Raw genomic sequence first — 25,763 nt, forward strand, 5'->3', positions numbered from 1 at the left:
TGGTAGCGCCTCCATGCTCTGGACACTACGCTGACAGACACAGCAAACCTTCTTGCCTCAGCTCGCATTGATATGCCATCCTGGATGAGCTGCACTACCTGAGCCACTTGTGTGTGTTGTAGACTCCGTCTCATGCTACCACTAGAGTGAAAGCACCGCCAGCATTCAAAAGTGACCAAAACATCAGCCAGGAAGCATAGGAACTGAGAAGTGGTCTGTGGTCCCCACCTGCAGAACCACTCCTTTATTAGGGGTGTCTTGCTAATTGCCTATAATTTCCACCTGTTGTCTATTCCATTTGCACAACAGCATGTGAAATTTATTGTCAATCAGTGTTGCTTCCTAAGTGGACAGTTTGATTTCACAGAAGTGTGATTGAGCTGGAGTTACATTGTGTTGTTTAAGTGTTCCCTTTATTTTTTTGAGCAGTGTATATTCACTAAATGTGTTTTTTATGTGCTCATAAACAAATACTGGCTTGTAATATTTATTGCATAACAGTGTTTTGGTCTTATTATTTATTTATTTTTGCTTTGTTGTTGATTTTTCAGAGCTAATCCTTCCATTGTACAAAACGTCTTACTCTCTTCACCTATATTTTAAACTTTACCTTAATATTTTTTTTATAGATCAATTTTGTATGAGTGGGAAGGGAAGTAGGGAGGGTGTGGGAAAGGGATATTGACATTGTATGAAATTGAAATATGCTTGATTGAATACTATGGGGGGAAAAAAGTTAAAATAAAATACAGAATAACAACAAAAACATCCAGAAAAACACATGTCAAAAATGTTATAAATTGATTTGCATTTTAATGAGGGAAATAAGTATTTGACCCCCTCTCAATCAGAAAGATTTCTGGCTCCCAGGTGTCTTTTATACAGGTTACGAGCTGAGATTAGGAGCACACTCTTAAAGGGAGTGCTCCTAATCTCAGTTTGTTACCTGTATAAAAGACACCTGTCCACAGAAGCAATCAATCAATCAGATTCCAAACTCTCCACCATGGCCAAGACCAAAAAGCTCTCCAAGGATGTCAGGGACAAGATTGTAGACCTACACAAGGCTGGAATGGGCTACAAGACCATCGCCAAGCAGCTTGGTGAGAAGGTGACAACAGTTGGTGCGATTATTCGCAAATGGAAGAAACACAAAAGAACTGTCAATCTCCCTCGGCCTGGGGCTCCATGCAAGACCTCACCTCGCGGAGTTGCAATGATCATGAGAATGGTGAGGAATCAGCCCATAACTACACGGGAGGATCTTGTCAATGATCTCAAGGCTGCTGGGACCATAGTCACCAAGAAAACAATTGGTAACGCACTACGCCGTGAAGGACTGAAATCCTGCAGCGCCCGCAAGGTCTCCCTGCTGAAGAAAGCATATATACATGCCCGTCTGAAGTTTGCCAATGAACATCTGAATGATTCAGAGGACAACTGGTTGAAAGTGTTGTGGTCAGATGAGACCAAAATGGAGCTCTTTGGCATCAACTCAACTCGCCGTGTTTGGAGGAGGAGGAATGCTGCCTATGACCCCAAGAACACCATGCCCACCGTCAAACATGGAGGTGGAAACATTATGCTTTGGGGGTGTTTTTCTGCTAAGGGGACAGGACAACTTCACCGCATCAAAGGGACGATGTACCGTCAAATCTTGGGTGAGAACCTCCTTCCCTCAGCCAGGGCATTGAAAATGGGTTGTGGATGGGTATTCCAGCATGACAATGACCCAAAACACACGGCCAAGGCAACAAAGGAGTGGCTCAAGAAGAAGCACATTAAGGTCCTGGAGTGGCCTAGCCAGTCTCCAGACCTGAATCCCATAGAAAATCTGTGGAAGGAGCTGAAGGTTCGAGTTGCGAAACGTCAGCCTCGAAACCTTAATGACTTGGAGAAGATCTGCAAAGAGGAGTGGGACAAAATCCCTCCTGAGATGTGTGCAAACCTGGTGGCCAACTACAAGAAACGTCTGACCTCTGTGATTGCCAACAAGGGTTTTGCCACCAAGTACTAAGTCATGTTTTGCAGAGGGGTGAAATACTTATTTCCCTCATTAAAATGCAAATCATTTTATAACATTTTTGACATGCGTTTTTCTGGATTTTTTTGTTGTTATTCTGTCTCTCACTGTTCAAATAAACCTACCATTAAAATTATAGACTGATCATTTCTTTGTCAGTGGGCAAACGTACAAAATCAGCAGGGGATCTAATACTTTTTCCCCTCACTGTATGCCAGACAGACTTCCTCTGGGAGGCATCTGTAATTGCACAGCAAGATGAGACAGTTCTGACTGTCTTCAAAAAAAAAACTTTTTTCAACTGACATTAACATATTCTGCTTCATTATTAGAAAAAGTGTAGCATCACCAAAATCTTATCCTCATCTCTCTGGAAACAAAAACTGTATTGCTTTGTAATCCACCTATAATTCTTTAAAAACATAATTCTACGAATCTGCTAAATGTTCTCAAGAGGTTGTTATTTGGACATCCATAGACATCAATTCCTGGCAATGAAACCATGGCCATCTGCCCACTCTTGAAATGATTTAGCCCACTGCAGTAAAAGGTTAAGAAGAGCACATTACGGATCAAATTAACGACTTTAATTTTAAACATACATTTCAAATGGATATTAAGAAATAACAAATTGTCTATCATGGATTCTCCTTGAGTGATACAACAAAGACAGAGCAAATGTAATTATTCTGGACATGTTATGTCTGAAGAAATACAGTATTAATGTATGATATAATTCTCACATTAAAGTGGACCCTCCTGGTATTGGAACGTAATATAATAGAATGTATGTAAATGTATTTTAACTTCTTTTTATTTGCAGTTTACTTTCAGGAGGTCATCTGAAAAAAAAAGAAAAGTCATGACTTTGGAGGAAAATGTCTTATGTAGTCACTTTCGGCTTGCAATTCCACTGCAGTCAATTCTCTCCAGTATGTTATATGTTATTTTGAAATAAAACAATCCATATTTATAAAAGCAGCAATAACTATAAATTAGCGTCACACTATTCCGTTAAGTGCAACAGTCTGGCTTTCTAATGAGGTGGCTTTATCATTGAGTGTTCTTCAGTAAAAACCCTGTCTCTAGCCTACACCATTTGAAGAGACAGGCAAACATAATCAAGTGGCCGACATGGGACTAGAGGAAAATGTAATCTCTCCACAAACTCCTGGTTATTACAAGTTACATTATTAATAAACATACAGTACCAGTCAAAGTTTAGCATATGTGTGAACTCCTTCAAGACTGTTGGAAAAGCATTCCAGGTGAAGCTGGTTGAGAGAATGCCAAGAGTGTGAAAATCTGTCACCAAGGCAAAGGGTGATAATCTCAAATATAAAAAATACTTTGATTAACACTCAATTAAACATGTTTAGACACGTTAATAAAAAGTTATGGTTAAAATTGTGAGAGTCATTCGTGCTTGTCAAATTGTCAGCCTATTAAGCTTTGTAGAATAATACTATAGATGCACTTAAAATGGTCATAAGACCAACTGTTATTCCATCATGCAACCTTGCAAGGGTTTCACTGTTGAGGAACATTCTCACTTTTGTGTAGGATGCATTGTTGCAATTATTTATTTATCCCAGGAATTAAGGCATCATGTCAAGATCTGCCAATCTGTGCAACATGCTCGAAATAACGATGACCTCGTACCTATCCACATGTGGTGACACTGAGGTCATGCAACAGCATGCAAAGAATGTGGTCAAAAAGGTCAGTGTGCAAAATCCAGACATGAAAGATTGCTGCAAAAGAAACAAAGTGTGGTAGATCAAAAACATCAACACAGGAGAGAGAAAGTAAGTTTTCCATGCAATTTGTTTAGCTTTTTTGGATACATGAATTCTGGTGTATGATTTAGCATAGGTAGTTAGCTAACGTTTGCTAGCTAGCTAGCCAAGATTATTGATATACTAACAAGATACATGTCTCTCCGCCCTAACAATGGGAGTCGTTGTCCACAAAGCTGCACGGCGGGCAGTCGGTGGTGTATTAGTGTGTTTATTTTCTCACTTGGATGGCGCTTTCAGAAGCGAACAATTAGATTGTCAGAATGGGTAGCGTACTTTGTAGATACACAATAATTACCCCTCCAGATACACTTCATTTTAACTCTCTAAATCCTGTGTAACACCTAGTAATTACATTGTACTTTTGCATATATTACATGTACTTTGTGGTGTACATGTGTGTTTATCCTCTCACCTGTATGGCAAGGATGTTCAGGTTATCATAATGGGCAACATATACATTAATTATAAGTCATTTTTCTATTATAATCTGGGATGACACCCGTATGGTAGACCCCAGTAAGTGAGGTTGACCTATATCTGTTTTCGGAAACTCAACCAAGATAACCCAGATGGTACACTTTTTGGGGGCAACTGCTAGCAACAACATTGAGTGGAGATTTTGAAGAGTGCACATATTGAGCCTCCATTCTTTGTAATCTCGGACACCCAGTGCATCTGTCCACAAAAGATTACAACCTTGTGACAGTTATTACTGAATCAGATACAACTGAGAAGAAACTAAACACTAAATTGGTGATTTTAGTGGAATCTTGACCATTTGTAACAAGCATGGTAGCAAGCATTTGTTGTTACACCTCTATAATTACAGAATGTAATTACCAACATTTACATGTTATTACAATGTAAATATGAGTTATTATGATTCACTACAATAGTCATTACCGTGTAATTACACATTTAATTACACGGTAATAAGGACCCCTTAAAAAGAAGTGTTACCCAATATTGCCCCCTGTTGATTTTATATTGTAATTACATTCAGTAATGCACTTTCTCCTAAGCACTCTGAATAAATGTTCACTGAAGAGTGTTGTCTTAATCAATACATACAAAGCTGTATTCTACACTGTAAAGTACAAATCATGCTGCCTCAAAGTTTGTTTTATAACTACTTGTAGAAGAACTCTAATGTTATTGATTTGTGGACGGAAGAACCACACACCTATTTCTGAATGACCTCCAAGCTCTCTTAGGTAAGAGTTGTTGAGACATGAACACACTGAGAGTGCCGCTACACTCCTTCACACCCCCACTCAGTTAAGATCCTCACTTAGATCCTGATGGTAAGGCCTGTTCCGCTACCTACCTTTCTACTTGACTCATCATTCGGAGCCCTAGGAGGTGTGAACATGGATTATAGTTATGTCAGTGTACATGGATTGTAGGGTTAGGGTACATGATGAAGATAATCATTGGTTAGGGCCAGTGAACATCAATTTCACACACAAGGAAAATGACTCCATCTACTGGACGCAGGCCTTACTGCAACTTCAATAAGGCCTGTGGACAGATTGTTCTGTTGGCATGGTTTGCCTCTTTCTTCCACTTACAGTCAATTCATTATTAATTGACAATAAGTGGAAGAAAAAGGCAAACCTATTGATTCCCAAAAATGTGGTTTTTAGAAATGAACTTCAACATTCCTGTAATTTTGAAAAGAAACATGATTAGGCTTGAGGCCAGGATTGAATCACATCAGCGGTAACCTGCGTTAGCAAAACAAACACGTAGCTTTTTATTGCTTTTGTTTAGGGGTGTCGGAGGTCAAATCCAAAATTGGATGCACCAAGTCGCATTAGTAGAAATATCATTCAGCCACATTACAAGTTCGAACACTGGAATGTGTGAGGTAATCTACACCTCGAATAGGCTGATATAAATCACAATTATTTATCTTATTTATTTTAAATTTGAGTGTCATTATTTCTATATAGCCTACACTTTCTTGCTCTGAACTTCTAATGCGGGTTTGATATAGGGATGGTTTTAGTGACAGCCGCTCATGGATTTGACAGCTCTAATGCAGTTACACCTCTGACACCACCTAAACAAAAGCAATGAAAAGCTAGACGTTTTTCAGCTAAAACAGGTTGCCGGTGACCTATGTGAGAACGCTGTAAATTGACTACAGCTCAGCGTTCAACACCATAGTGCCCACAAAGCTTATCACTAAGCTAAGGACCCTGGGACTTCCCTTTGCAACTGGATCCTGGACTTCCTGATGGGCTGCCCCCAGGTGGTAAGAGTAGGCAACAACACATCTGCCACGCTGATCCTCAACACTGGGGCCCCTCAGGGTGCGTGCTTAGTCCCCTCCTGTACTCCCTGTTCACCCACAACTGCGTGGCCAAGCACGACTCCAACACCATCATTAAGTTTGCTGACAACACAACAGTGGTAGGCCTGATCACCGACAACGATGAGACAGCCTATATGGAGAAGGTGAGAGACCTGGCAGTGTGGTGCCATGACAACGACCTCTCCCTCAATGTGAGCAAGACAAAGGAGCTGATTGTGGACTATAGGAAAAGGAGGGCCGAACAGGCCCCCATTAATATCGACTGGGCTGAAGTGGAGTGGGTCGAGGGTTTCAAGTTCCTTGGTGTCCACATCACCAACGAACTATCATGGTCTAAACATACCAAGAGAGTTGTGTAGAGGGCAGAACAACACCTTTTCCCCCTCAGGAGACTGAAAAGATTTGGCATGGGTCCCCAGATCCTCAAAAAGTTCTACAGCTGCACCATCGAGAGCATCCTGACCGGTTGCATCCCCGCCCTGTATGGCAACTGCTCGGCATCTGACTGTAAGGCGCTACAGAGGGTAGTGCGTACTGCCTAGTGCATCACTGGGGCCAAGCTTCCTGCCATCCAGGACCTATTTACTTGTCAGTCAGAGAAAGGCCCAAAAAATTGTCAAAGACTCCAGTTATCCAAGTCATAGACTGTTCTCTCTGCTACCGCACGGCAAGCTGTACCGGAGCATCAAGTCTAGTTCCAAAAGGCTTCTTAATTAACAGCTTCTAACACCAAGCCTTAAGACTGCTGAACAATTAATGAAATGGCCATCCGGACTATTTACATTGACCCCCCCCCCCCCCCCCCCCCCCCCCTTGTTTTTACACTCCTGCTACCCGCTGCTTATTATCTATGCATTGTCACTTTACCTCTACCAACATGAACAAATTAGCTCGATTAACCTGTACCCCCGCACATTGACTCGTTATTGTTATGTAATTTTCTTGTGTTACTTTATTTTGTTTACTTTAGTTTATTTAGTAAATATTTTCTTAACTCTATTTCTTGAACTGCATTGTTGGTTAAGCATTTCACAGTAAGGTTGTATTCGGTGCATGTTGTATTCGGTGCATGTGACAAATAAAATGAGATTTGATTTGATCAAATTGAACCCTGGTCTGTATGAGGTAGGCCTAAGGAACCTGTGTATTGAATTACTGCAGTGCCTTCAGAAAGTATTTATACTCCTTGACTTATTCCCCATTTTGTTGCGTTAGAGCTTGAATTCAAAATTGATTAAATATTTCATTTTTTCACCCACCTACACACCCCATAATGACAAAGCAAAAACAAGTTTTTAGAAACTTTTGCAAATTTATAGAAATTTAAATACAGTAATGTCTAATTTACATAAGTTTTCACACCCCTGAGTCAATACTTTGTAGAAACACATTTGGCAGCGATTACAGCTGTGAGTCTTTTTGGGTAAACCTCTAAGAGCTTTCCACACCTGGATTGTGCAACATTTGCCTATTATTCTTTTCAAAATTATTCAAGCCCTGTCAAATTGGTTGTTGATCTTTGCTGGACAACCATTTTCAGTTCTTGCCATATATTTTCATGTAGTTAAGTCAAAACTGTAACTCGGCCACTCAGGAACATTCACTGTCTTCTTGGTACATTAAGCAACTCCAGTGTATATTTGGGCTTGTGTTTTAGGTTATTGTCCTGCTGAAATGTGAATTTGTCTTCCAGTTACTTGTGGAAAGCAGACTGAACAAGGTTTTCCTCTAGGATTTTGCCTGATGCAGCCACCACTAAGCTTGAAAATATTCAGGACAAAAAGTGAATTGCTTTGCCACATTTTTTTAAAAGTATTACTATTTTAGTGCGTTGTTGGCAACAGGATGCATGTTTTGTAATATTTTTATTCTGTACAGGCTTCCTTCTTTTAACTCTGTCAATTAGGTTAGTATTGTGGAGAAACTACAGTACAATGTTGTTGATCCATCCTCAGTTTTGTCCTATCACAGCCATTAAACTTTGTAACTGTTTTAAAGTCAACATTGGCCTCATGGTGATCCCTGAGTATTTTCCTTCCTTTCCGGCAACTGAGTTAGGAAGGATGCCTGTATTGTTGTTGTGACAGGGTGTATTTATACACCATCCAAAGTGTAATGTTTGTTTGTTTTTACAATCTACCTGCAGTGAAGCCGCTCAACATTTACATTACATTCAGTCATCTAACAGACTCCCATCCGGAGCGACCCACAGAAGCAACCAGGGTCAACGCCCTGCTTAAGGGCGCGTCGACAGATCTCCCACAAGGTCAGAAACGGGATCCGAACCAGCGACCTATCAGCCACCGGCCCAAGCTCCCAACCGCCAGGCCACCAGCCATCCAAGATCCCCCCAACAACCAACAAAATGAACAAATGACAAAAAAGACAAAGAAAAAGGAAAACAACAATGCAAAAACCAAAAGATATCAAGATATCAAGATATCAACAAAAATCATAACAGCAAGGCCAACTGAATACATTTGAGTGCATGTATGGTGCATGTAAGAGTAATGAATAACTTCACCATGCTTAAAGGGATATTCCAATGACTGCTTTTTTATTTTGGCCCATCTACCAATAGGTGCCCTTCCCTCCCTGAGGGACCTTATAGATAATTGTATGTGTGGGGTACAGAGATGAGGAAGTCATTCAAAAATCATGTCAAACACTATTATCGCTGTAACACAACAAAAGTCAAGGGTTGTGAATACTTTCTGAAGGCACAGTATCTGTGTAGTCGCATGGCTCTCCAATCCTGTTCCTGGAGAGCTACCGTCCTGTAGTGTTTTTGCTCCAACCCTAATCTAGCACCCCAGATTCTAATATAGCTGGTTGATAAAATGAATCAGGTTAGTTACAACTGGGTTAAGATTGAAAACCTACAGGAGGGTAACACTCCAGGAACAGGTTTGGAGAGCTCTGATGTAGTGTATAAAAGGAGACAGACAATAGAGAGACAACCAGAAATTAAGAGCCCATTACAAGCGGTAAATTTTATTATGGGATAACAGCACATAAAGCACATCTAAAATCGATGTGTCCAATGCACTTTTAATAAAGGTAATATTAAAGGTACAGTTTCTAAGTACAATATAACAACATTCATATTAGAATGGAAAGTATTTAAAAGACAACATTACATTTCTTATTTTTCTTTACACCTGTATGTACAAAATGAATCAAAATACTTATTTCCATATTTAAGAATCAGACAAGAAGGAGCGAAACTACTTTGTGAATAGACTACCTGCTAAAGAGAGTTCAAAAGAGCTGGATAAAAAGGTACATGATCATCTGTTCCCATCGTAAGTAGCAAACATGTGACTTAAAAATTTGTGACAACCACATACCGGTTTCTGCTTTCTACAGTTCATACTGCTTTCACAAGGAGAAATATCCCACCCACACTCGACCCATCATATTAGTTACCCCTTGAGCTTACATTAAACACAGAACATTAAAGAAATTCAGATGTGTTGTACGCATCTTTTGCATACACATATGAATATTTGAAATACAATGCATTAGTCAATTATCTGTTCTCAATAAAGAAATCATCATTTTATGATCACAAAACAAAGTGAAAAACATCAACGTGGATTGTCCATTCTTTTGTCAAATCCAGAACCTGGATCAGCAGGTCATCTTTTATGCAATATTGTCAGCCAGAATGTACTTCATCGATTTGACAATTTTACATTACTACATCCTTCCCAGTTATGCTACTCAGACAAGAGGGAGAAACGTATTTATATAATCTGAATATCTAACATGGTGCCTTAAATAAACAAGAAAATGTGTACTTTATAAAGACAGAATATGAAAAATGTAGTAACACATAGGTGACAGAGTTAACCTACGTGCAAATACATTGTCAGCTGAGTACATGTTTGGAAAACAAAAACAATAACAATTGAATACCATTTATGCATCCTGTAACACTGAGAGGCACTCAGTGTAGTACATTGTGTATTATTGCAAGCACATTCTGGCTGATATTTGCTACTGAGTGAAAAGAAGGAAAAAAAAAAGGTTACAAAAAATGTCTAACCTCTAACGGTGATCTTTTTCATGTACATTTTTTCTAATAACACAACGGTGGTGCCAAAAGGTCTAAACTGGTCTAAAAGGAAAAACACTGTTTCAGGGCAGACTAACTTTGAAATAAGGAAGCCATAAAATGGCTGTTTTAAATGGACAATAGCACAGTACTTTCCTATGTAAAGTACTACACAGCTTAAAGAGGTAAATACTCAGCATTTGCAAATATGACCAGCTACAGCCTCAGCAAGTTGTTTTTTACAATCAGAACAAATAAAAACAATACTGCTGTTTTTAGACTTTTTTTCAGAAATCAGAAGAGCAACCTTAAATAATAACCTGTTCATTAGTAGATACTGGTTTGATAATCATTTTTAAGTGAGAAGGAAATAAGAGCCTTATCCCAGGACTAGCACACTGATACAGGTACTGTACTGGCTTGGTTTTGAAATAAATTTACCACTATCATTATCATGATTATTTATTGTCCTAATATCAATAATGCACCAATACTTAATGAAATGAATGGACTAATAGGGTGGCCAAGTCTAGGAATCAAGACTTTGTCCACAAAATGAACTTACCTAGCACCACACATCAAGATAACACAAAATAAATGTTGGCACACCCTACCACTATCAATCTAATCCTAAAGGAGAGAAGCATACTAAAATCAGAGATATTGTACAGCATGGTGTATTTGATAAACATATAAATATTTGTAGGCCTTAGTAGCAGTATTTTCTCCTTACCTATACAGACAGAAGTTAAAGTTACCTTTATACATGTGATCAATAATAACACTAAATATTGTTGATTAAAAACTGAGGATGAGAGAGAGAGAGAGAGAGAGAGAGAGAGAGAGAGAGAGAGAGAGAGAGAGAGAGAGAGAGAGAGAGAGAGAGAGAGAGAGAGAGAGAGAGAGAGAGAGAGAGAGAGAGAGAGAGAGAGAGAGAGAGAGAGAGAGAGAGAGAGAGAGAGAGAGAGAGAGAGAGAGAGAGAGAGAGAGAGAGAGAGAAATGAAGATATACTGTTTACAGGCTGAGCTTTTATCCTCCACCTGGGAACAGAACCAATTAAATATACTGATTAAACAATATAACAACCAGAACCAAATAACAAATTAAAACAAAAGTGATAAATAAGAGGTGTATTTACATGCAGATGTCCAAAGCCTATGCACAAAATTAAAATAATGCACCACATATTATTGCTTGACATTCGATTATGGCTAGAAGTTTTTTTTCTCAATTTTCCATTTTTACTATATTCTAAAATGTTTGTTTTTTTAAATCTTAAAACTGTATTAGCTGTGCTTTGGAAAATGAGAGTATTGTTAAAATGCAATTCAACTGACTGATATATCTGGGTAACACTTCAATACAGCACAGTTGTAAGCATGACACATACCTTTACAATCTATATTCTATGGCAAATAAATAGGAGTCCCATGATTCCTAGGCAGTCAAATCATCTCAAGATAACATGTATGACACGCAGTGTGGTGTTGTTCCCTGCCAACTTGTCTCTTTCTCTACCAATTACTCTGCACTGAACACATCATGAGACTGAGTGGTTAGTCATTTGCTCCAGTGCGCTTTGAAGGACTATAAATTGTAAAGAGGTATTATGTCATGCTTATAACACTTAAACCCTATACGGGATGGAACAATCTCTGTGTTACCGAATCCAGGGAAAGCCAAGACCTACCAGACTCCTCATTCACATAACCCTTTTCCTCTTAGTTTATTAAAGCCTTGTCTGGGGTTTATCTTATGCACACAGTGAGTACACAAACACACATACACACACGCACACTATTGCTTGTTTACACGAGTGACACAGAGAGCAGAGACAGAAGGACCATAAGGTGTTATTCACATTGATAGACTAGCAGACTCACCAGCAATCCTTTGCGAAATATGTCTAAAATGAAAGCATGCAGGATGATGTATCCCTCCACGCCATGTGGGTGCAGAGATGTTTGTTGAAACTGTGACAGACACAATGCCTCTGATCATTTCCCACTGTCAAATCAATATTGCTATCAAACCGTACACAAACAAAGACTAAAAGGAGGACATAACAACACAGTGAACAGACCTATAATTTAGGACCAGTTTGATAGACATAGAGACAGAGAATGACATCTGTTTCAGGAAATAGGATTCCACTCCAGTGGCTACCTGGCAGAAACCTATAATAGTTACTTACACACAGCTACCAAATAGTTATTGGCTGAGAATATGCTAGGGGGCAAGCGTAGAAAAAGTAAAGATTTGACTGACTTAGTGAAAAGAAGGTACAGTACTGCATGTCCAATGTGCTACAAAAAAGTTAACCTGCCTCCCATAATAAATCGAGAGCTGTCAAAGAGTATGAGAAGCTCATAAATTAATGAAATAGCAAAGCATATGCCACGCATGCATTATGTCCAGAGGAAAGAGACCTGCTTCCCCGGTCTGTTTGTCTGAATGTTACCTCCCGGGGCATCCATGTCTCACTCACTGGGCCACAGGGCAGGCCCGCTATCACCTGGATTGTCAATCACTGTTTGAGACAGACTGGGTTTCACTGGTTGAAACAGACTGGGCTTCACTGGTTGGGAGTAGAGGCTACTGGTGGTCACCCAGGCCCTTATTTAAGCACAGCATTAATACAGCCTAAAGAAGAGATATTTTATATTGCGTAAGTATATTTGGTTTATCTAACACAGAGGGTAATACGTTTGTGACAATGGCCCTGGTGACATTGGAGTCCACATGAAGAACATTATCATTGGAATTGTATCTAATAGAAATATAGTGTAGATAAAATAATAGCTATTATGTATGGCCAATGGGAAAACTGACTGTAAACATAGAAAAAAGAACGTTTGTTTTTGTTATGAGCTTGAGTTCTAGTTCTGGTGCTTAGCCAACAGCCCCTTAAGTACTTTACATCAGCAATGGAAAATACTACTCAGTAATGAATTTCACATGTTCTTCTTAAACACTTAATATTGAACATCCCTGAACAAAACATAAACTAAACCTAATGAGGACCAACAACACAACAGATCAAATTTCAAACAGAAAGCGTAAAATAACTCTTCCCTGAGGGGTGACAGCACAAGATTCTCTGTCTTGTACAAATTTCACGGCAGAGGAATGATCGCAAACAAATAAAATAACACTATGGTGAGGGTTGTGTCTAAACTGCACCCTTGCTGTTATGGGTTATCTAAAGGGATATCAGGATTAAATGGGAATTCTCTACAAGCCACCACTGAGTTTTCTGGAATGTCAGAACAATTCATTCTATATTATGGACATGTAGACGGCAAAGCAGGAGCAACTACTACTATATGGCACATCCAGGGGGTTTTCTACCGCTTCTCTACCACACTGACAAGAAAGACACACGCAACAAAACCACAACAACAAAGCATTCTGAAAATAGCACTTGTTCTACCATTGTCATGTTTCTCTACTAGTCATACAAACAACAGCTTCTCTAATTATTGCGGGAATATAGTAAGTGCTGCCTGACTTCTCTTTCTCTCCCCCTCTCTTTCATGAGTTTAATTCACTATACATGTTACAAAAATAGAAGCTTTACTACCAGACAAGGCTTTGAATATTACATCTCCTTCTTCCCCCTTTCCTTTTCTGTCCCATAACTAATGGCATAGCTTGGCTGAGGCCTTGGGGAAGAGGCAGTCACAGTCACTCCTCCGCACTGAAAACACAAACACACTAACGTGTAAGGGTAAACAGAAGGATCAACAGATGGTCAGAGGCCTGTGTGGACCGCTCTCTAATCGGCATTGTACTGTATTTCAAAAGTTCTCTATCACCTGGCCTTCTGTGTCTCTACTTTCCACTAGATGGAGACGTTGGATTGAGCAAAAACATCTTCAGCATCAGCAATTCAGCCCAGGTTTATTGTGCATGTGTGCTTTTGTTTGAGAGTGCATGCATGTGTGTCGGGGGTGTTAAACTAATAGGTGATGGAGTGAATGTGACTTGCCTGCCTCTCCAGACCATACCATCCTAGCAATCTCACAGCCAAACCCAAACTAGCCAAAACAAACTCCCACCCAGAACAGCAGTGTCTGCAGCTCTCAGGACAAGCCTCTGTGACCATGGTTCCACTGGTATTTCTTGTGCACATGCAACACATCACTAGGTAATATACAAGTCTTAAATTAAAGAAAGGTGCAAATAAAAGTGCCTTATCAATTCAACAATTAAGAATTGTCTAACTACTAATATCATACATTTTATTTAAAATAGAATCTATAAACATTACTTTTTTCTGTATAGTAAGTACTTATACGTATACCCTGTAGTACATTATAAAACAGGTGGAATGGACCCTTATCGTTGTGGCGGTGCCCTATGTTTCTCCAGGGTATCTGTCCACACAAGGATTAATAGCAGATGGCCTTACATGATTTCACTAAGCAACCATGGTGGATGGAGTCTTTGACAGCTAAAATCATTGCGTTTTGACTAGAATTACCAGAATTCTACTTTTCTTTTTAGATGATTGTCCATAGAGAGGTGCCGTTTACATTGCCTCATACTGAAGGAGCCTCTCTCAAAGTCGCTGTGAGTTCTCATTCTAAACACTGCATTCCAAACATACAACTAAACACAAGAGAACAGGGGCTGAACTTGACCAGGATATGCACATTAGCAGCAATGAATTTCTATTTGTGATTCTCACAGAAGCTTTACCAAGGATTAATGGAGGATAAACATGCCCTGGCAGCTATCTTCGTTGGTGTATATGATTCAGTTTAGATTGAAACTGTATTCCAATGCAATAAGACATGGGACATTGAAGCTCCAGAGGAGAAGTGGAGAGCCAGATCATTGGTTGCTGAGGAGAATTTTAGGTTAGACATGTGCACAGAAAAATGCAATCATTTTCTCCATACATAAATGATCTATTGTGGAAACAAGTCAAAACAATGAGTGCTAACCAGTGTGAGACATCCTGGGAACATGCTGGAATGATGTGCATGAGAGGGTCAAGTTCATCCAAAGAGAAAGCATTGTCTCCAACTTTTCTTCATGTCCCCTGGGCTTAGAGTCCCACCTGGGTTCTAAACGGAGACAACTAAACCCAGTGAAATAAACAGACAGAATCAACCCCCCCCCCCAACCCTCCCCTCCCCTCAAGAAAGAAAAATAAAGAAAAGTGTGCAGCGTGCCGTCTGTCCTGGTTTGTGCAGGGCACCGTTAAAGTGTCTCAGATTCATGCTCCCTATGACATTCCCCGCGTGGCCACACTGGCACCTGGCAGGGCTACTGGCTACCCGTCAATGGGCATGGACTGCTCAAAGTCCGATCCGAAGAGCTCCTTGTATAAGGGGGGAAAGTGGGAACGCACAATGTCTGGGTATATTGCTTTGAAAGCCGTCAGCTTCTCTGTATGCCTGCTGCACAGCGCTCGCAGTGTTGACACTTTGCATATCAACTGTGTGAGAAAAGAAAGGAGACAGGCTGTTATTTAGATTCACAGTAAGGCGAGGACATGGAGATACGCTAAAGAAAAACATCTCTAAATTCACTTTCACACAGGGGCAAACAGACTGGTAAATATTGATACAGGCACTCAAGCAGGGGAAATCTTGACACTTCTTATGGAGCTTGCATGCCATTGTTACATATCTTCTCATCTCTGCTCAAAAATATGAACTTAGTTTAGCTTGTGTATGCTGCCAACCGTGAAATCTACTGCTTAATTTTCATACAATAATGGATCACTGCATTACTGTAAACAATCTTTTTCAGAGTTCAGGAGAGGTTTCGATAATCCAGCTGAGTTCAGGTATTTATAGTGTCCCTTATAGATGACAGATATAGTTAGAGTGGGTGTATGGGTGTGAGGTGTACCTTGGTGAGAATGCCATCCTCTCTGTGGTTCTTCTGCAGGACATGCTGCAGTGCCAGCTGGATCTTCTGCTGGAGTTTCTCCACCTTCACCTTCTCCTGGAGCCAGGACCGGTCTACACAGAGAAGAAACAACACACTCATTATCAGCACTGTAATGTTTACAGAATCTACAGTGGATGAATACACTGAGTATACCAAACATTAGGAACACCTTCCGAATGGCTCACATCAACACCATTATCCCAGAAACCCTAGACTCACTCCAATTCAAATACCGCCCCAACAGATGATGCAATCTCAATTGCACGCCACACTGCCCTTTTCCACCAGGACAAAAGGAACACCTATGCGAGAATGCTGTTCATTGACTACAGCTCAACATTCCCGCAAAGCTCATCACTAAGCTAAGAACAATGGGACTAAACACCTCCCTCTGCAATTGGATCCTGGACTTCCTGACAGGTCACGCCCAGGTGGTAAGAGTAGGCAACAACACATCTGTCACGCTGATCCTCAACAAGGAGGCCCCTCAGGGGTGCGTGCTTAGTCCCGACCTGTACTCCCTGTTTACCCACGACTGTGTGGCCAAGCACAACCCCAACACCATCATTAAGTTTGCTGACAACACAACGTGGTAGGCCAGATCACCGACAACGATGAGACAGCCTACAGTGGCTTGCGAAAGTATTCACTCCCCTTGGCATTTTTCCTATTTTGTTGCCTTACAACCTGGAATTAAAATGTATTTTTGGGGGGGTTTGTATTATTTGATTTACACAATATGCCTACCACTTTGAAGATGCAAAATCCTTTTTATTGTAAAAAAACAAGAAATAATAAGAAAAAAAAACAGAAGACATGAGCGTGCATAACTATTCGCCCCCCCCCCCAAAGTCAATACTTTGTAGAGCCAACTTTTGCAGCAATTACAGCTGCAAGTCTCTTGGGGTATGTCTCTGTAAGCTTGGCACATCTAGCCATTGGGATTTTTGCCCATTCTTCAAGTCAAAACTGCTCCAGCTCCTTCAAGTTGGATGGGTTCTGCTGGTGTACAGTAATCTTTAAGTCATACCACAAATTCTCAATTGGATTGAGGTCTGGGCTTTGACTAGGCCATTCCAAGACATTTAATGTTTCCCCTTAAACCACTCAAATGTTCCTTTAGCAGTATGCTTAGTGTCATTGTCCTGCTGGAACATGAACCTCCGTCCCAGTCTAAAATATCTGGACGACTGAAACAGGTTGAATTTCCCTGTATTTAGTGACATCCTTCAATTCTGACCAGTTTCCCAGTCCCTGCCCATGAAAAACATCATCACAGCATGATGCTGCCACCACCATGCTTCACTGTGGGAATGGTGTTCTCAGGGTGAAGAGAGGTGTTGGGTTTGCGTCAGACATAGCGTTTTCCTTGATGGCCAAAAAGCTACATTTCTGTCTCATCTGACCAGAGTACTACCTTCTATATGTTTGGGGAGTCTCCCACATGCCTTTGGCGAAAACCAAACGTGTTTGCTTATTTTTTTCTTTAAGCATTGGCATTTTCTGCCACTCTTCTGTAAAGCCCAGCTTTGTGGAGTGTATGGCTTAAAGTGGTCCTATGGACAGATACTCCAATCTCCACTGTGGAGCTTTGCAGCTCCTTCAGGGTTATCTTTGGTCTCTTTGTTGCCTCTCTGATTAATGCCCTCCTTGCCTGGTGGGCGGCCCTCACTTGGCAGCTTTGTTGTGGTGCCATATTCTTTCCATTTTTTAATAATGGATTTAATGGTGCTCCGTGGGATGTTCAAAGTTTCTGATATTTTTTTATAACCCAAACCTGATCTGTACTTCTCCACAACTTTATCCCTGACCTGTTTGGAGAGCTCCTTGGTCTTCATGGTGCCGCTTGCTTGGTGGTGCCCCTTGCTTAGTGGTGTTGCAGACTCTGGGGCCTTTCAGAACAGGTGTATATATACTGATCATGTGACACTTAAATAAACTCCACCTGTGTGCAATCAAACTAATTTTGTGACTTCTGAAGGTAATTGGTTGCGCCAGATCTTATTTAGGGGCTTCATGGCAAAGGGGGTGAAAACATATGCACGCACCACTTTTCCGTTTTTGTTTCTCTTCACCAATTTGGACTATTTTGTGTGTCCATTACATGAAATCCAAATAAAAATCTATTTACATTACAGATAATTTAAGAAAATAGGAAAAACACCAAGGGGGATGAATACTTTTGCAAGGCACTGTATAGGGAGGAGGTCAGAGACCTGGTAGTATGGTGCCAGGACAACAACCTCTCCCTCAGTGTGCTGATCATGGACTACAAGAAAAGGAGGGCCAAACAGGCCCCCATTCACATTGGCGGGGCTGTCGTGGAGTAGGTCGAGAGCTTGAAGTTCCTTGGTGTCCACATCACCAACAAACTATCATGGTCCAAACACACCAAGACTGTGGTGAAGAGGGCACGACAACGACTATTCCCCCTCAGAAGAATGAAAAGATTTGGCATGGACCCCAGATCATCAAGAAGTTCTACAGCTGCAACTTCGAGAGCATTCTGAGCGGTTGCATGACTGCCTTGTATGGCAACTGCTCGGCATTCGACCGTAAGGCGCTACAGAAGGTAGTGCGTACGGCTCAATACATCACTGGGGCCAAGCTTCCTGCCATCCAGGACCTCTATATTAGGCGGTGTCAGAGGAAGGCCCCAAAAATTGTCAAAGACTCCAGTCACCCAAGTCATAGACTGTTCTCTCTGCTACTGCATGGCAAGCGGTACCAGAGCGCCAAGTCTAGATCCAAAAGGCTCCTTAACAGCTTCTACCCCCAAGCCATAAGACTGCTGAACAATTAATCAAATGGCCACCCTGACTATTTGCATTGCAAGGGGCACCTACTACCATACCCCTTTCAAAAGCACTTAAGTCTTTCCCTCTCAATGGCACAATGTTTAAAAATCATTCTTTAACCTGTCTCCTCCCCTTCATCTACACTGATTTAAGTGGATTTAACAAACAATAAGGGATCGTAACTTTCACCTGGATTCACCTGGTCAGCCTATGTCATGGAAAGAGCAGGTGTAATTAATGTTTTGTCAACTCAGTGTATGTTGTACTCAGCAACACTCAGTAATCAGTTATACTGATTTCTGACTTCTGTGTCTAATTGAGGGACATGCTGGATGGATGGTGTTCAATGGAATGCTGTTTGGAGTAGTTTCAGGGCAAGAGGGTACATAAGAGACCCTGCAGTGTGTATCTGCAAATCTGTCATTTCTTGTACTGCGAACGACACCTACCTGCAGACATCAACACGAACGCGGAGAACAGGGCGATCTCATCCTCAGACAGATGCATAGAACACAAGTTCTTCCCAAACTCGAAGACGGAGCTGATCAAGTCGTCACAGCCTGCCACAGCAAAGGACACAGACACAGAGAGACACAGAGACAGACGGTTGGGGATGAGGGTGAGGCAGACCAAAGAGCAAGTCACACTCTTGATCTTTATTGGGAGAGAGGCACACAGGCAGAGAGGGGAGAGGTGCAGTGCACTGACAGCACAGGGGAGCGTCTGAGGCGGAACAAGCAATGCTTTTACTGACTTTTCCCTCCCCGACTAGTCCCATTCTGGCAGTTGGGTGGAATTACGCAACCTGGAATGAGGTCACAAATGAGTCTTTTAGTTAGATCAATTATTGGGGATTGTTGCTCCCCTGTTCCGGCCCCGAGCCTCTCCATTCTGGAGCACTGTCTGTCTGACTGACTGACTGAGGACACTGGAAGGCTTGTTAGGGAAGCCACATTCAAGACACTGAATAGCACAGCACTGTTCCTCTTCAGTCTTGCACACACGCACGAACGTGCATGCACAACGCACACACAGACAGACCGGTTTATGCATTCTCACTATGCTTTCACACTGCTGCTAGGACACATTAATTTCCTCCAAAGGCATTTGGATGCACGGGAGAACGCACTGTAGAGAGTCTTAGTAATGTCATGGCATTCAAAAGCAAATGCTATTTGCTTCCACCTGAGATATTCTATGGCTGACTTTCAATGATGGTTTTGATATAACTCTCCCAAAGGGCATTCAATCTGGCTTTATTTATTGCAGCCTAACAGGAGTTATATGGAGCAGCAGTGATTCACTAAGAACGTTATTCTGCCATATGTATCCACTGGGGAGAGGAGAAAGCCAGGTGAGGCAGGGATGAGGTCTCAGTGTTAGCTTCCTGGCTCTCATTACAACTTTGTCTGTTATAAAGCAATGCAACTTTGTGCAAATAAGTGCTACACACACAGACACAAGCTCACATTTGCAGACACACTTGCGCACACACACGCACACATGCACACATGCATGCACACACGTGCACAGCATTGGACACTTGCAGCACTTACCTAATGACTTAAACACATCGGGCCCAGCATACTTTCCATCGAAATAGACTGTGTTGTTTTGAGAGTCGAAGGCACGGCACATTCTCACAAACACAACCTCCAAAGAGCCTGCAGAGGAGACAGAAATACCATAATGCTAAATCTGGGTTCTTCTCTTCCACAGATCCAGTTAGAGTTGCCAGTCAGGCATCACTAGGCCCAACACACCATATACAATATTTGATCGTTTTTCCTCCTTCATTTGTGTGTTATACCCCCGATTCCTTTTAAACAGAAACCCATGACATAAAAGACTGGAACGAGTAATAACATTAAATTTATATACTGAAAATTGTTACCCCAATAAAAAAGGATAGTGAAACACAATGCTGTATACGACTGTGCTGTGTGGGACTGGATTGGAGGGTAAAAGAGGTGTAATAGAAAACATTCCTGCACTTTATGAGATGGAACTGGTTTAAAATGTCACGTTAGACAAGAGATCTCTGTCACCATTTCATTATTAATTTTGGCAATGCTAATGCAAATAAAAACCCAGGGAAAACTGAGATAAATACCCATGGGAGGCGGATGGGTTTGTTTATTTCTTTGTGTACGTATGTGTGTGTGTTTTTGTGTGTGTGCATTGAGAAGCGATTAGTTTGGGCAGATATCATCAACGGCAGAGCAGAGAGAGGAGGCAGCCTTCATGATAGCTAGTGTCTCAGCTCAGCAACACTGTAGTCCCTTTAATGCCTATAAGCCTGAATACTGTTATTCTGTAATGAGCAGAGAGACAGAGACATAGGGGGACAGAGACACAAGGAAAGAGACACAGATAAGCTGTGGAACAGAGGGACAGAGGAACAGAGGGACAGAGGAACAGAGGGAGAAAGCAGGCAGGGTGGAGCCTCCTGGCTCTGTGACACACACAGTCAGTATGTGAGGGAGGCTTTGTATAGTCAGGTCAGCTATGCCCTTGTGACAACGCCTGAGGGGGGTGGAGGGGGATGTGGGAGAGAGACGGCAGTGGGCCGTGTTGACGGGCTGTCATACCTGCTTTCAGAAGCACTATCTGATCGTTCTGACACAGCTCCATGAAGCCGTCGATGCGCTTGGCAAACTCCACCACGTACTGGATGGCCTCTGTGATTTTGATAGCACACAGCTGCCACATGACCTCCCGGGGCTATGGGGAAACGAGAGAGAAAAGGCTTGGAATTAGCTAGTTGGGTCGTTCCACGAAATGACTCCCTTTTGGGTAGTGTAACTTGAAGAGCACATGTTTAACGTAATAACTAAAACATGTTGTTTTCCCATCTTAAGAGGTGAAATATTTTTTTTACTATAGTTAGTACCTATTGAGTGTCAAATAAAGGGGAATGGAAGCTTGTTGTGTGCAACAGGGAGGTGCAATTGAACACTTCAAAAAATATTTTCAATTGTTAAAACATTTCTAGCCTGTCTATCTATGTGTAACAGGTTTGACGTGTTCTTTTTTCTTTTAACCTTTATTTAACTAGGATAGTCAATTCTTATTTACAATGACGGCCTACCGGGGAACAGTGGGTTAACTGCCTTGTTATGCTCGAACCGCTCAGTTTTCCACCACAAAACACCAGAAAATGTAAAAAAAGAATAGAACCAGCTTACCTGCTTTTACACTATGATTTGACTATCAGATCTTCAATGTTTTTTTGTTTTTTTTAAATACTGTATTTAAAAAGGAATAGTTGTACAAGAGTTCAGTTCAAATACTGCAACAGGGTTGACCTTAAAATGAGGGACCGATTTTTTGCACCTTTAAAATGTATCACTAATCACATGAAATAAATCATCTTCAGAAAGGACTTTGTCAAACCAACAAAATACAATGATGGTGGAAACGTGGAGAAATGTTTGGGATAAGTGGGTTAAAATCTTCCTAGAAGTCACAGAGGGAAATGTCAAAATGCTGAATTTTGGCATTTAGCAAGTCTTTATTCATATGAAAAACCTGATTTATTGAATTTTCCATATGGTCTATATTAAAGGGCACTTTGTTTAATATAACGGGCATTTAAAATTCAATATGAGTGCACGATTTCTACTTAATATACCTGTATATACACTGAGTGTACAAAACATTAAGAACACCTTCCTAATATTGAGCTGCATCCCCCTCTAAGGTGTCGAAAGCATTACACAGGGATGCTAGCCCATGTTGATGCTTTCCACAATTGTGTTGTTGGCTGGATGTCCTTGGTGGATCATTCTTGATACACACAGGAAATTGATGAGTGTGAAAAACCCAGCAGCTTTGCAGTTCTTGACACAAACCGGTGTGCCTGGCCCCTCCTACCATACCGAGTTCAAAATAACTTAAATCTTTTGTCTTGCCCATTCACCCTCTGAATGGCACACATACACAATCCATGTAGCAATTGTCTCAAGGCTTAAGTATTATTTAACCTGTCTCTTCCCCTTAATCTACATTAAATAAAGTGGATTTAACAGTTGACATCAATAAGGGATCATAGCTTTCACCTGGATTCACCTGGTCAGTCTATGTCATGGAAAGAGCACGTGTTCCTAATGTTTTGTATACTCAAAGGGATGCAAAGGGGACTCATTTTGTGGAACGACCTAGGAGTTGTGTTGTGTTGTGTTGTCAGAACAGTGAGTACTGGTAATATGGTCGTGATACTGGTGATGGAAGATGGAAGTTTACCATACCTTGGTCTGGTAGCTCTCCATCTCCTCCTGCAGGAAGGCCTGCCAGGTCATCTGCTGCAGCTCCTCTCTCAGGTACTGACACGTCTCCATGTGGGACTTGGAGATGTTCTGGGCCAGGTGCTCTGCAACACAACCACATAGCACAGCACAGCACAACAGTGTCAGACCTGAATGCTGCTCACAGGGAATGGGAAGACCTCACAGATGAACTACGCCACAGAAAAATACAATTTATTTACTGAGCTTTCAACTAGGAGGAGAGTGTGTTTTTTTTGACTGGGAAGAGGCTTGTTGACATTTCCTTTTACTGCCTCCAGGAAGCTCCCAGCTGAAGCTTCAGCCAAACCCAATCTAGCTGTGACCCAAACAGAGGGGGAGGAGGGGCAGTCAGCCGCACAATATTACTCATTGAAACAAAGGTCACATTTGCTCAGAGAGAAATATTGAGTATAAAAATGTAAATGGTTTTGAAAACACATCTGTTAAAAGGAGTTCCAAGGCACAGGGGAGCCTAAAAAAATGATTTCCCCAGATGAGTGCCCTGCTGGATCCTGATTGGCCCTAATTAATGGAAACTAATTACAAAAAAGAGGCTATTTTAATGAGTGTTGGAGATGAGTCTCCAACCTCCTGCTATTTTAAGAAACCTTTGTGTCGTTTGCCCCACGGTTGAGTTGTTCTCCCCCCTCCTCCCCCCTCCTGTCTCCCCCTGCTCCTCACCTAGCTCAGCCATGGACACGGTGGGGGATGTCTCTCCGTTGGTAAAAGAGCAGTAGGGGAAGAAGCCTGAGCCGGGGGCGAAGTCGCAGATGGGCTCAGGCTTGATGCCATTGATGTCCAGGCCGGACTGGTCAGGGGAGGGCTGGATGTCCAAGTAGAAGCTGCTGACTGCTGAGTCGGGCTTGCTGCCGTCGGGGGTGTGGCTGTCCATATAGCCACTGAGGTCATCGTGGAGCTCTGTGAGGCCATTGGCCGAGAGGCCGTAGGTAGGCGTGAGTGGCTCTGCCTCGCCGGGCTGCTGCTGGTGGTCACGCTGCGCCTGCTGCAGCCGGTGTTTCTGCACCTCCGCATACAGACTGTCCCGCTGTTTCTTCGACATGCGCCCAAACTTTACCGCTGTAGGGAGAGAAAGAGGGAGAGAGCAGACACTCCTTTACTACTGACACTGACATAACACTGGCCTGTGTCTCAAGTTTAGCCTGTCTATAACAGGTAAGGAGATGTATGTGTTTCAGGGGGTATTAGCGAAACCTTACACACTAACATCTTTATTGCATAAAAACTCCAAGGGGGTAACCTACAGTAAGCCCAAATTAGTCACAGCTTACGGGCCAACTCATACCCACTTCAGACAGAAGATTTCTGTGGTATATCTGTAAAAATATAAGGCAATGTATATATGAACCCCTTTCAAACAGACCCTTATTTACAATTTTCTTGCAGGTATACACTTTTCATACATATCAGTGGGTAACTGGCAAATTGGGAGGGGGGGGGGGTGTTCAAATCAAATCAAATGTTATTGGTCACATACACATGGTTGTGCTTCTAGTTCCGACAGTGTAGCAATATCTAACAAGTAACATTAACAATTCCACAACAACTACCTAATACACACAAATCTAAGTAAAGGAATAAGAATATATGAATATAAATATATGGATGAGCAATGTCAGAGCGGCATAGGCTAAGATGCAATAGATAGTATAGAATACAATAATACATATGAGATGAGTAATGCAGGATATGTAAACATTATTAAAGTGACATTATTAAATTGACTAGTGTTCCATTTATTAAAGTGGCGAATGATTTCAAGTCTGTACTGTATGTACTGTAGGCAGCAGCATCTCTCTGCTAGTGATGTTAAACCATTGGGGGTGTTTTGCATTTCAAATTAGAGAGGTGTTAAACAATGGACGTGTTAATTCATTTACTGGGGAAAAAAAGCTGATTACTATTCACACAGACCTGATACCTGTATTTTGGTTACACGATTGAGAAAATGGAGGAATCATGATTAGGTCTTTAGGTGGCTTTAATTGACCATGTTTTTTTACCCCTACCCCTTACAGGTATACCAAAAAGCTGACAGAAAAAGCACGCATGGTAAAATAATGAGATATTGGTTTGTGTTTGACAGGGATATCAGATACAAGACAGGTTTTGTGTTTCACGGAGTCCTGCAGACTAAACAGAGCTGGTCAAGAGAGTGAGCCCCCCCTCTCAGACAGTGTTCTGGGGACTGGCAGAGTGTCAGATGACCCATGTGTGTGTGGACAGAGTGGAAGTGAGCGGAGCAGAGGGGAGTGCGGTGCTGAGTGAAGGATGGAGTAACCTTGGCCTGTCCTGATAGCATGTCTGTGGTCTGTGGTGTCTTTTGCTGCCAACTTACCCCACAGCCATGCCAGTTACTAGTGGAATGTACACAGTCAATGACGTCTGTCTTGACCAGAGTTTCCCAGACTCTGTCCTGGGCCCCCCTGGTTACACATTTAGATTTTTGCCCATTGCATACACAGCTGATTCAAATAATCAAAACTAGAATATGAGCTGGTTATTTGAATCAGCTGTGTAGTGCTAGGGCAAAAAAACAAAA

At 41.6% G+C, this 25,763-nt stretch overlaps 1 protein-coding gene across 2 annotated transcripts in view; it reads right to left on the reverse strand.

The window, feature by feature from the left end:
- Nucleotides 1-11,907: 11,907 nt before the first annotated feature.
- The window catches only part of LOC115151994 (nuclear receptor ROR-alpha A-like), a 254,716-nt gene continuing 240,860 nt past the window's right edge, over nt 11,908-25,763 (reverse strand). For both annotated transcript variants that reach the window (XM_029696403.1, XM_029696404.1), the window contains 7 exons: nt 23,885-24,280; nt 23,165-23,286; nt 21,506-21,638; nt 20,471-20,578; nt 19,364-19,474; nt 16,075-16,187; nt 11,908-15,655 (listed from right to left, as the gene is read on the reverse strand). In XM_029696403.1, coding sequence (XP_029552263.1) covers nt 15,491-15,655; nt 16,075-16,187; nt 19,364-19,474; nt 20,471-20,578; nt 21,506-21,638; nt 23,165-23,286; nt 23,885-24,280 — 1,148 coding nt within the window. In that variant the 3' untranslated portion in view covers nt 11,908-15,490. The remainder of the gene's footprint in view (nt 15,656-16,074; nt 16,188-19,363; nt 19,475-20,470; nt 20,579-21,505; nt 21,639-23,164; nt 23,287-23,884; nt 24,281-25,763) is intronic.

The sequence above is a fragment of the Salmo trutta genome, chromosome 17 (genome assembly GCF_901001165.1).
Source record: "Salmo trutta chromosome 17, fSalTru1.1, whole genome shotgun sequence".
Lineage (NCBI taxonomy): Eukaryota > Metazoa > Chordata > Actinopteri > Salmoniformes > Salmonidae > Salmo > Salmo trutta.